The sequence below is a fragment of the Sphaeroforma arctica genome (assembly GCF_001186125.1).
Source record: "Sphaeroforma arctica JP610 unplaced genomic scaffold supercont1.1048, whole genome shotgun sequence".
Taxonomy (NCBI): domain Eukaryota; class Ichthyosporea; order Ichthyophonida; genus Sphaeroforma; species Sphaeroforma arctica.
In genome coordinates, this window is record NW_014039510.1 from 9495 (window position 1) to 22960 (window position 13466).

At 44.2% G+C, this 13466-nt stretch overlaps 1 protein-coding gene across 1 annotated transcript in view; it reads right to left on the reverse strand.

Annotated features, from left to right (window-relative positions):
• The window catches only part of SARC_09801 (hypothetical protein), a 9632-nt gene extending 1617 nt beyond the window's left edge, over positions 1-8015 (reverse strand). The window contains exon 1 of the mRNA XM_014296174.1: positions 4-8015. Within this exon, the coding sequence (XP_014151649.1) occupies positions 4-7925 (7922 nt within the window). The 5' untranslated portion in view covers positions 7926-8015. The remainder of the gene's footprint in view (positions 1-3) is intronic.
• Positions 8016-13466: the final 5451 nt, after the last annotated feature.

Consider the following 13466-nt stretch of genomic DNA (forward strand, 5'->3'; position numbering starts at 1 on the left):
GACGGGGGAGCAGGTGCGCCGAAAGATGCGGAAGCAGGTGTGCCGAAGGACGGTTTTTGTGCATCCGTCGTCTTTGCACCGAATCCTCCTGCTTGATTCGTCGTCTTTGCACCGAATCCTCCTGCTTGATTCGTCGTCATGGTTGTCCGTGCAGCAAGTGGGCCGCCGAATCCAGCGAATTTCAATTCTCGCGGTTGTTGGTTTCGACGACGTGCCGCATCCGTAGCACGGAAGTGTATGGCTTGTTCTACCCAATTCACAACATTATACTGTACCGCATGGTCAGTGTTCTGCAGCAACCAGCCAAGAAGACGCTGTGTGCGCGTCCATTCCTCTGTTGGGGCTATGCAGTCAGTTTTGTCCAAAATGTTCTGAGGTATCACAAGCCCAAAGCGCTGATTGCCATCCAGCAAACGCAAGCGCCCTATGGCCTGCATAAACGCATCTCGAGTCAAGTCTGGGCCTACAGTAACGAGGGCAAAGGCATCGTGTCGCAGTTGCATATCCACCCCACGCGTGTGCTCCTGATCGTACAATACCAAACACTGATGTACTGGGATAGTGCATGTGGCCATGTCTTGTGATTTGGTACTCTGGTCGGATGGCAAAGTACGCCAACCCTCTGGGGTGTGGTAAACGATACCCCTCCGATATTTGGACGGTGGCAGTTCTGCACGCAAACGTACCGCGATTTCTGCGGGTGTGTGACCTTGGAATAGAGCTCCGGCATCGATTATAGCATCAACCTGCCGATTCTTTGCTATGGAGATCAGGTCGCTTATGACCTCCGCGCCTTTTCCTACGGGGTACACGTCTTCGTCCTTGACTCTGTTGGTCAGAGTTAGCATTCGACCATTAGCTCCTTTGTGACCTTTGACATAGCCCATCTCTGTGGCGTGCGGTGACAACAAACCCAAGTCTCGAGTACCTGAGAATCCAACAATACGATGCGAACCTGACATCAAATGCCACGAATTGGTCGATATCGACAGAGGGTATGTTTGCAGCTCGGTTGGGAACAAGCACTGATTAAGCCAGAAATGGATTACTGTTCGTTTGTTCCCAACAACTGCGGCTAGTTGCTCGATATCGGCGTCGGTTATATCCTTTACACTGCGGGGACAGGACGAATCATTATCTAAGTCCGCAGTCCAATACTTATACTCGGCCTCGCGTTGATTTATGTTGAGCTGCAACAGCCGTCTGTATGCTTCGCCAACTTGATGCAAGGTCAGACCTTTGTGGTAGTACGACATGATGGTAAAACCAATTACAAGGTCTAACCGTGCAAACTCGCTCTTGTGCGACGGTGTATCGTTGGCACGGAAAGGGACGGCTAGACGTTTCTTCTTGTATGTCGTTTCCGTTTCATCGATCCCATAGTGCACTCGATAACGACGTTCCCATAGGTTCGCCAGCAAACCAAATGAGAACAACCCACGCAACATTAACAATTGAGTCGACTCCGAATCTTTGTATTCGTCCATATCCGGCTCTTCTGTCCCAACGATTACATCACGGTCTCTCGCTTCGTCAAGCCATGCCAAGTTTCCAGCTCTTGACGGCAAATTAAAAACTCGATGCAGAAGTTCCTTGCAAAAATCACACCATGGCACCACCGCTTCGCCAAGATCCTCCTGGTAGCTCCACGCGAGCTCCAAAACGATTTCAATCACACGAATCCTTAACAGGCTAGTTGGGGAATCGGCTCCATCGTAGCGCACCTCACCTACCGCATAGACAAGCTCACTCCCCGGGCGGAACACCTCGTCACACTCGTCCACAATGTCAACAAACAGGTTTGGATTCACAAAGGTCTGTGGCATTCTGGACCAGTTTGTATCTTCTACCTCTTCCACTGTTTTCAGCCGCGCCGAGTTGATATGAGCTGGGGCGCTCATAACCATGGCACCATGCACACGCAGCAGTGAAAGGTGGCGGTACAGCAAGTCCATATCTTTCTCACTGATACTACTTTGACGCGAAAACGGCATGCGTATGACAGGTTGTGCTAATGTACTGAGTGATAACGAGGTGATGAAGGCGGCATATGCCTCGTCTAGTAGTGGCTCTGGCACCAGCACACGGCACAACTTGTGGGGATGGTGTTCGATGCATGCGTACACCTTGCTGTTAATATGGAGCGCTAGCAGTGGCATCACCACACGCGTTTTGCCCGAGCCGATCCCCATTTGCAGCATCATAGGTTTAAGCTGCGTATCTGAGAGATTAGGCCCCATAGCCTTCACGAGTTCAGCCACAGCGGCCTGTTGATCATTACGTATCTGTAACCGCCCGTCGAGCTCGAATACCAGCCATTCAGGGTAAGTGCGGATATCGTACGAGCGCTTCGTTTCCAGCTCGACGATAAGTGAATTCAGCGTAATATTTGGTGCAAGCAGTCGAGAGCATCTGTCCAGCAGCACAACGAGTTCCGCCCAGGCAAACAGAGCGTCGCGCACTCGTTCTACGGAGACAAGTGATAGGTAGGGAGTGAAGCTGAGTATGTGTTTCTCGTCCAAAATTGCTCGGACATAGTCGATGCGAGAAAATTGAGGAATAAAGCCAACAATCTGACGAACCTTCCAGTTCAGTGGATCCTCCTTGGTTATCCGCCGCATTGCCGAGTCAATGTACGCGACCAGTTTGTCCCTAGCCACCCTACCCTCTCGCTGAATCTCCCATATAATAGGTCTCATTTCATCAACAACTGGTTTCACGGGGATGATATTTTGGTATTCCTCCCAGCTCTCTTTAGTGGACTGGATGAGATTTTCCATATGCTCAGTTACGGCCTTGAGCCCCTCAAGTGGGAATTTCAGTTTGCTGTCGGTTTCTTCAATAGAATCTGATCGACTATCTTGGCCTAGTACTGCCAACATACAGTTCAACTTCGCTTCGTGCTTGCCGGCGGATGTTGTGTAGGGCACTGGCTCAATATTTATCGTCTGGAACGATCGCACATCCGCCTTCAAACTACTGTCTATTGAATCAGACTGCAACAAAAGGCTTGCAGGAAGCTGTAGACGAGGCCCTAATCGCATACATGTCTCTACCTTTGAGTCAATTTCAGCCTGTGTACGTAAAGTGTGTTCTAAATCTTCACTCGCAGACTCATTTAGCGACCCCAAAATGGCCGCTTGGTGACGAACCAAGGCGCACATCTGGTAGATGGGCGATTGTACTGACGAACATAGAGATTCTATCATCCTTAATGACCTTTCCGTTGACGAGTTGGGCGATAACGTATCTACTGCCAACGCTCTGCGAAGACATTCGGTAGCACGCTCCTCACCTGTCATGACATTGCTATCAGTCAGAGGCAGCCCGTCGTGGTGACGTAGAGACTCCACGGCCAAATACAACAAGCCTTCCATTGTACGTGCCCTAAGTTCGCCTAAGGTAGGGTGAATTGTGTACTCATGATACGTTATATGTACCTCGGAGGATTCCATGAGAGAAGTGGTATGTGGGTCCAGTTCGCGCAACAAGAAGATATCTGGCAGTCTTACAGCTTCATTAGGGTCCGTTGCCACCAAGCGTAAATAATTTCGTGACTGGCCCCAGATATGGGGGCAGTGCTGTTCACGTGCCATCTCATACCCATCGTACTCCATACTACGCCATGCAATTTGACCCAGGGTTTGCTCGAAGCTGAGTCCAATAGCGCTCCAACGATATAACTTCCATGTGAGTTTGAACTGATCTATTGAAGGTACATACAGGCTGCTTAACTCAATATGTTCCTGATCTTCTACACGTGCGAGCACATCTGTCCACAGTTGGAGCTCGTCGCACACATGCAATAACCGTTTCTGTGTTGGAAGGATTTCAGATATAAATCCTTCCGCCGCCCAAGAATTTTCTTTGTTGACTCGGTTGTCTTCAACGTATACAATGTTGTATCTACCATTTGATTTTCCATCCGCCTCCGCAACTTCTAGTACCGTGCCTGTTGTATCCATAAAAACCACTCGATCGCGGTGCTTGTCATACCATGGTGTCCGCGTGTACATTTCGCGTGGCATCGTATTGATCACGCAAGAAGCATCTGATACGCCGGTAGTTAATGTGACTTCATTTTCATACTCCGCGCGCACGCCTGATAATTGACCTTTCTCGTCTGTGCGTATTGTGTAGTGTGGAAAAGGTACATCCGGTAAACTGGTATATACATCATCACTCTTTACCATTTCTGGAAATACAGTGTCACCGAATAACTGCTTCCAGCTGCTCTGCGCTATTAACGAACGTGGCAATGGCCCAGCGTGCTTCATGTCGATACGAATTTCGCCTGTAAGCACATCGAGCTCGTAGGATGGGTAGCGGCATACGAAGAGGCTACTGCCGGAATTCGACCAATCTCGGGTTGCATCACTGTTCCAAAAACTGTTCAGAACACGATCAACAATGCAGTTGTCCTTATCTAGGTTTGCTATCCAGGTCACACAAATTCGTTCCAAAGTTCTTTCTAAGATTGTTTTCAGCAATTCTGGAGCCTCATTGAGGAAAGCATGATCTGAAGGACGACAGCCATAAGCAGCGATTCGCGCCGCTAATAGATACTCAGAGGCCTTGCGACTATCATCAGGTTCTCTGGCACGCTCAAAGGAGTATGCAGCGACTACTGTACATACCGCATTAACCATGAAGCTGTCACGGGGGAGCTGAGAGCATTGCTTAGCACAATGATGCAGCACTGGGAGAGCCTCATCGAGCCCTAACTGCACGAGACGATTTAAAGCCTCGGCTGTGAGCCATAGTACTACAACATTGTGTGGGTTGTTGGCATTGTTGTCAATGATCGAACGGAAAATCTCCCAGATTGCACTGTCGCACTTCACTCCACTCGCCCAAATATAGTCACCCGTGTCTGGATCTAGTGGGCCAACGCGTCGCACCAAATCCATCACCACTGAAATGGCGTTCTCGATTCGAATCCGAGATGCAAAATCAGTACTCAGTTGCAAATCTTGGGTGCGTATAAACGCAACTAGCTCCATCCATGACTGGCGTGGAAACGCTAGAACACGACCAACGGCCTCACCATCCGCCTCGGAAAGTTGTTCTGTGTGCGCCACCCATTCATTAGAGCGCGTGCTATCATCGCTGGCAGATATACCGACCGTCGTCAAAGCCCATTTCGAATCCGATTTGATGTCAGGTACGAAAAGAGCACCGTCGACCCCATTGAGTTTGAATTCCCAAACATTATCATCGAATTTCCAAACTATATATATATCCTTATATTGCAGGTCCGCATAGTCCAGACCGTCCTTCGTCCAGTCATTAATATCCATATCCATAACTTTCACTGCAATTAATGACTTCCTTCTGCGATAACTCACCATCGTCTTGAACTGGCCTGGGAATTCATTTCCCGCAGAGATACGGGTTTTCGTATAGCAGGGCAAGTTGTAAAGAGACAATGCGAAGTTGTCCAGTTTTGGTGTCATTTTCTCTTTAAAGAATAAATGGTTGCGGGCTTGCGTTCTGCTGTGAGGTAGTTCCGTAAATTTAGGGTAGAAAGGGCGATCAGTTTCTGTCATTTTCTCCCGCTGATCATCACTTTCCTTTTTCAGTGATTTTACAGTTTCCTGTTTTTGACTTATACGGTTTTCTAACTCATTCACCTCTTTGGACAAGCGCCGAATCTCCACATAAAATTCAGACCCGTCGTCCGTATCCGCCAGCGTCTTCTGAGCCCATACGAATGCCTCCTTGCGAAAGTCGGCCTCCAGCACAGCTTTTTGGAGTTGTGTCTCTAATTCGACTATGTGCCCTTCCGCAATTTCTATGTTGGAATCGGACTTCTTCATAGTCTCATCATACAAATCCTTCAATTTGGTGGTATCAGATTTCGCGTCGTCGAGTGCACCAGCAATGTCTAGATCATCCCCAGTTACTGAAGCTGATTCAAGTTCCTGAAGTGCGGCTTCCAACTCTCCTTTTTTCGTATTCTCGCCAACCACTGCGTTCTGTAGACGTGAAAGGTTCCAGAGTTTCCCTTCAAACCCATAAAGGTTGGAGCTCGAGCCAAGTTGCAAAGTCAGTATACCGGTTTCTAATGCTTCTACCCGCTGCACCAGAGTTTTAAGCTGGCTTTGTACATCTTCCATTCGGAGTTTGCGCTCGTGTTTCTTACGTTTGGTCTGCTCTAACGACTCGGTGAAAATACTTTGATAACCCAACTTATTCTCGAAGGTTTTTGCCGAAGCCGACCGCTCCTTTTTCAAAACATCTAAATCTCGCTTTTTTTTATCGATGACTGCTTCCAGGTCCTCCGCGCGGTCCAGTGCCGCTGTTTTAGCTTTTCGTGCCGTATCTCGCGCCTCTTTCTTGCCCTGATGGTACTCTTTTTTATCATTCATTTGCCTTTCAACAGAGCTCAATACCTCCTTCAAACTTACGAGCTCTGAGTTCAATTCATCTATTTTCGCCTCGTGCATCATTTGCTCGATTACCAACCGGGCCAGCTCTTTCTCGGCACGACGATACCGTCTCTGAAGTGGTACAATCGTATTATTCCATAGTGCAGTACGCTGTTTGTCCTGCGACTGAAGTGCTTCAAGAAAGTCTGCGTCATCTTCACGCACGACCAAATTTGCTAACTGAATCCATCCTTGGGGGTGCTCTAGACCTAACGCGGGCACTTCAGGTCTTGCTAGGAAAGGCTTGATGTAATCACCGATCTGCCGATGCAACTCGAGTGCGCTATCACTTGACAAGCGATAATGTGATGACCAATTAGGCAAACCGAGCGAAAACTGCTCCGCTTCCGGATATTCTCGCACAATGAGAATGTGATTGAGACAAACGAATGCTGAGGCCACCAGGCGGCGATGACTAACTACACACTCCGAGTAATGGTGTGCATCTGACGAGATGGAAGTTCTCTGGACAAGATCCAGGAGCCATTTCGCCACACCAGCAAGGATCTCGAGATCTACATTAAAATTTGTATCGCTTGACGCTGTGCCCAAAAAGGTAGCTAGCCATGATTCAACGGCATACAGAACAAGATGGTCTGGAAATTCGGTCGTAGCTCGACTCAGTGCGACAACATCTTCGAGCGTGAATAGCGCAGGAATACTAACGATAGGTTCAGCATATATTCCCAATCCAATCGAGTCTACGTTTAGTGGTTCGCAACTTAATTTCTCGGTATTGATCTGATATGATGTATCTGGCAAACTCGATATCGACTGCGAAGGCAAGTGATCGGTAATTTTTGATTTTTCCTCGGCCTTTACGCAATTCTCGTCGTACAAGTGCTGACGGGCATCTTGCAAACGCTCTTCAATCAAATATAAGGCGCGAGTGTTCTCGTCCAGGGCATCTACGAGCGCGTAAAACGATTGAAACTCACGCACGGACAGTTCTTCGGAGTTAAACCACGCAGCAAGTCGGAGCTGAAACTTAACCAGTACTAAATCGTCAGATGCGTGGTTGAGTATGCGTTCGAATACGTACCCCACAAAAGATTCGACGAGCAGTTCTGAATCAACATCACAATTTACGTCGGAGTATTTGGTTTGCAGTTCTGTTAGGTCTCCTAGCTTATCTTCACTGAGCTGCTCAGTCAGATCTGAGAGAGTATATTCCCCTCTATACGGCTCAGTACAGAATAGCCGCGCAGTCTCGCCTGGGGCAGGTCGAGGTATCATCACAATGGTCAATGTGAAAAGCTGATCGCATAGATCCATAACATCTCGTCGCCGCGTACTCTCAGCGACTATAAAGGCACTCGGGAGGGCGTATATACGTAGTTCGTGCTCGTCATGTTGAGTAGCTTCAGTAACTACCCAGTTCGCAACAGTTTTCCAATGAGCCAAGCGATGTTGTACATCGGGATACGGATGGTTTGAGTGCCCTGGTACATAATTCGCACCGGGTCCTTGAAGCAGGCACGTACGTAAGTCCATTTTGATATGAAGAGATATACAGCTTCAAACCACAGTTGATATTTATTCAGAAACAGTTAATAGGTGACAATACCTGGTGTATTTATTTATATATATTCAGTATCTCACGATAAATATTAAATATTGTCTCAATATATATAGGAAGGAGAAAAGTTGTTCCTTTTTTTATTCAGAAGGCTTCGCTTTTTTGTTGGTTGTTTGGAATATATTTATTGTTTTATAAAAGAACAATAAAAAAAGCAAATCATACAGTGTATTTTTCTCAAAAAGAAAAACAAATGTTCTGTTTTGTAAAATCTAAATGACCTCAACCATTTTTTTATTTAAAAATTATCTGTTTTTTTTATAAAAAAAGCAACAAACAAGAAATATTGAAACAATAACAATAAAATAAAAACATTCTGGCATATTTTTGTGTGAATTTATGTAATTACAAAAAATATATTAAAATTGTAAATATAAAAATACTTAGTTTTGTTTTTAATATTTTATATATAAAAACAAAAAACAAACAAACAAAACAAAAAATAAAAAAGTTTGCATGACCGAGGTCGCGAAGTTCGAGCAACCAATACTTAAAATAGTATTTTAAATATTAAAAAAAACCTAAGATGGGCGACGAAGCGTTGATCTACCTTGCAGGGCTGGTATTTTTTAAAAGCTGTAAACGATAGTAGCGAACTCGCGACGTGTCGTCCAAAACATGTCGTATGACGCATAAATATAGATACGACATGTTGTCATACGTATAACATAGCGTCGGAAATTTTAAGAATTTTCATGTTCCCCCATTGGTAATCTATGAAAAGGTACATGGTGATTGGCGAAATTCTTAGATATTGATGATTTAGAGGGTCTACTCTCCAATGTCTAGTCTTGAGTCGGCCATAGGACATGTCGCGACCCCGAAGTAAAAAAGACATGTAAACGACCGTCGAGACACGTCGCCATAGGCAAAAGACTAAAAGAGTCAAAGACATGTCGTTTACCAGCTCAGTGACGATCTCAGCCCCCGATGGCGATCCAGCGGATCTACGCACTAAGTCTCCAACTCTTGAGTCTTCTCACTCAGCGTCTATCTACAGTTCTACACTACTCTAGATTTTCTACTCTACCTCTACTAGAGAGAGTAGTACATATACTCATATAGAGAGTCCTCTCGACCAGGAATCCAGGGGTCCAGGACCTCTATCAAAAAGATCTGCAAAAAAAGCATTGTTTGTATTTGTTTTTTAAACAAAACCAATTTTGTGTTTGTGTTTATTTTTATATGGTTGTTTATGTATTTTAATTTTCTGTTTTAAAATTAAAAAACATCAAAAAACGATAAAAAAACTTATCTTTAAATATTTTAAAAATACCTGCATAAATCTCTATATTTATTGTAACTAATTAAATATTGCTTTTGTTGAAAAAACAATTGGAATGCTGAGTGGCAAGTATTTTATATGTTTTTGAATTTTTCAGAAAAACAATGATAAAAGTAATTAATAGTATTTTATTTTTTTAAATATATATTTATAAAACAAATAGCGATTGTGAAGTCAGTCAATCGAAATGTATTTTTGAAAAAAATATAAAAAGAACAATTGCGTTAGATTTGATTGTCGATATTTATGTATGTTTTCCCGTAAATATGTTAATAGAAATATGCATGTGCTATGTTGACTCCGGTTGTGTATGAGTAGCGATTCTATATCACGTTTCCTACCTTTTTTTTTAGTCACATACTCATAGACCGTAGTCCGTACTACCAATTCCAGATTTATAGCTTTTTAAAAAAAGTATAAATCTGGATAAATTTGTTCGGTGTGAGTCAGAGAATGTCATAAAATCATACTTAGCTCAATTACAAATTAGTTTAGATAAATCTGTATAAGTTTATATGACTCTCTATTCTGATAAATTTCTATCTCTGTGAGGATGGAGTTTGTGGCTCTGTGCTCCGCAGAGTGTCGTAGAAATTTTATATTACTAATTAGGAAATAGAATGTAGTCTGACAGTCTCTGACCATTCTACTGAGTCTCTAGACTCACTCTCTCTACTCTCTAGAGTCTAGAGTTTCTAGAGAGTAGAGTGAGGTGAGTGTAGGGCTGTAGGCCTGTAGGGCCTGTACAGTGTACTCTGTAGATGTAGATATTATTGTTCTTACTCTTTCTAGCTAGAGTAGAGAGTTTGCCAATTCAGTTGTGACAGAAATGATTTTTTGTTGTGTTTTTTAATATTTATTGCAATAGAGGGTTTTAGATTTAGCATCCAGTACTCATTTTAAAAAGTTAATCTAAAGGAGTTAGGGGTCTGGAGCAGCAACTTGTTCCATATCGGGTGTTATGAGCGATTTGCCTGACCACAGAGTGACCACACCACTGCCTTAGTAGCGGTGCGATGTGACAAGGGATCCATAGAGTTGATAATTTCAATTAAAATAGGGTAAGTGTGCCACTTTATAGTAAACTTACGAAGGAGGCAGCGTTGTTGCGGAGCTTTTACAGCAAGTCCAATAGCAATAAATGGGTTTGGGAGATTCCTGTCATAGCTAGGATTCTTCCATTGGGAATCCAGGCAGAGCCAAGTCAGAGTATTGTGTGAGAGTTAGTTGGGATGAGGGTGGGATGGGTATGGGACTGAGAGTGAAATACCCTAGTGAAGTGCAGATGGACTAGTATAGGGTATATGAATATAGGTAATGAATATGTTGTTTTGCTGGTATGGGGTTGGGTGGTGGTTGACTTTGCGGTGTGAGGAAGTATTTAAGGTGAGAGTGAATTACTGCTAAATGTATCCACTTGTCTTTGTCAATCAACCACGAAATTACGGATTCTGTACCATGGTAAGTGGGACCTAGTAGAGTTTGAAGAATGGCGTTTAGGCAGTTGGAGTGTGATACTGTGGCGGCAATATCAGAGTGTTGCGGGCATCGAAGACCACCAAGAGATCCGGATCCATTAGTAGACGTCGTGAACCAAAAAATATTGAATGGTAACAACGACTTGGGCTTGGTGTGACGTGAAGACTTTATCTTCGTGTAGTTTTTGTCCGTTGAGATATCTCTGTCGAGCAGTAGCAGTTTATGTGCATGTACTGCTATTAGTGCCAGTTGTCGGCCTGGGATCTGTTGCGATTTTGTTTTTTATATTCATTTGCTTTGGCATTCATTTGGATATATGTATTGTAGGTAGGACCATGATAGGCAAGGCCCGAGAGTTGAGCATCTTGTGTCATCTGTAACCGAATATCAGGGTGAGGAATCAATGATTTTAGGGGATGGTCTGGACCTGAAGAGCGGTACACAAGGCCTCACGCTGTTCCACCAAGATATCTCAATAATTGTTTAGCAATTAGGCGGCCAGTGAAGCAGAGGAGGATTTTACGTTGAGATGGTTTGTGAGTTTGAGGAGGATTTTTTTTTGCGGCGACAAACAATTGCTGCGCATTTCAGGATCACATCATTGAGTATAGCTGTCAGGCTGGTTAGATTGTGAGAGTTTGAGCTTCACGGCAATGATGCCTCATCCATACACAATCTTGGATTGCATGAATGTTTTATATATCAATAGTTTTATATAATGATGTAGTTGGGGGCCAGCGTGAAAACCAAAGGGGCAGGCCATTTGTATTGCTTTGCTTAGCTTGTGGGCCAGAGCTTCCATGAAGGGGCCAAATTGAACTCCATGAGTGTGGAATGGGGTTCCTTTAATAGCAAAATCAGGTGGACGTCCATCATGTTTGTTAAATTCCATATTGGAATCGTCTGCCCAACTTTGGCAACAATTTAGTAGAATTCAGAGTGTACTTGTGTCATGGTGATGTAGGCATATATCGTCAGCAAGGAGAAGAGAAGTGTCTTTATAGACCTTCTCAAGTTTCCAGGCCAGTGGGTTAATGAAGACACAAAACAATAGGGACATGATTGGAGAGCCTTGTGGAAGGCCTCTGTGGCGGGGGAACGGCGCGCATAACTTGTTTTGATAGAAAACCCTGGCGCTGTGATTTTCCAGGAGATTTGCGCACATAGCGGTAATTTGGGTATGGACGCCTATATAAAGTTGTAGGAGGCGTATTACTCGCTTGTGGTTTACTCTATCATAGGCTCATTTTAAGTCCAGGAAGGCCAGATGGTTGTGCTTTGACGAGCTTTGGTTTCTAATACGATACTCTATACGCTTATTGAGTGTGATTGCATGTCCTGTGGCGGAGTATTTAAGTCCGTAGCCGGCTTGGGACCTAAAAAATTTGAAGGCTGGGTGTGTATGAAAGGCTAGGATGATTGTGAGTTCAAAAATCCGTCTGAATATCTGTGTGAGGGAGATCGGCCTGAACTCTGCAGCCTCTTGAGGTCTAGGTACTTTTGGGATGGGGATTGTAAGGAGGGCTTTCCAGGTTTTAGGATAGCTCTCTTGTTGAATTATTTGACGGAAGAGTTGGCAAAGCATTTCTATAAAAGGGGAAGTAGATTTCGGTTTCCCTCTAAGTTTTCGGTCATGGTGGTCCAGCGGGTGTGTTTCAATACAGACCTTCAAGGTATTTATGTGTATCCCATCGGGTCCAGCACCCTTACGTGAGGGATACTTCCCGATAACTTCTGTTACTCGGTCAGGATTAAATTTTTTTTTTTTGAGGTATATCGGCAGTGCTACCAGGCGATGCAAACAACTGTTTGAGATGATTTGATATGGTCTTAGGGGTTTCTTTTTGGTAGACCTGTGTCGGAATCTGTGGTGATGATGTTTGGTTGTGTCGATGAGCGCTGAAATCTACTGTAGGATGTAAAAATTGTTCCAGCGGCGAGGCGCTGGTTCGACAGTGATGGTATATTTTTTAGAGCTACTGGTGTTGGGGTGTAGGAGTTTAGAATTCTTGCTTGTGTGGCCCAGATTTTGTCCACTATGTGATTAATCATATGTGCTGTCCATGAGAATGTTTGCCACTTCATTATTAGACAGACGTGGGGGAAGGTAAGTAGCTCCCACTAAAGTGTTATAGACCTTGAAAGTTATTAAAAAGTGTGAGTGGAGATGAACTTGAATTCACTTAATTGCCAATTGTCAATTGTCAATTCTCACTCTGTTGTAGACTTGTGTGTAGTGTTGTGAGTCAGTTGTCAGTTGGGTGACTGACTGACTGTGAGTCTTAGAGTCTACAAGAGAGTCTGTGACTGAGACTCTGACAGACTGTGCACTGCGCAGTATGAATGCGTGTGAGCGATGTGACTAGCTTGCAGTCACGTTAAAAAATAAGTTAAGATGTGTATGACAGAGCCTTTAATGTACAGTTTAAATATAGCAATACAAAAAAAACCGAACCTTTTTTAAAACACAAATTTAGCCTGTGAGATTTGAGATTTGAGAGTGAGAGAGGAGAGGGTGAGCCGGTGAAGGCAGTTACGCCAGCGTGGCTTTCCGCTTTCCAAATAGATTTCAGGGAGATATCATATTGTATTTCACGTTCCAGCGGTGAAAGGTTCAAAGAAGATTTTAGATATATCCTGAAACACTATAAATAAAAGACAAAAGTATAAGTGGCATATGTTTGATTTAGAA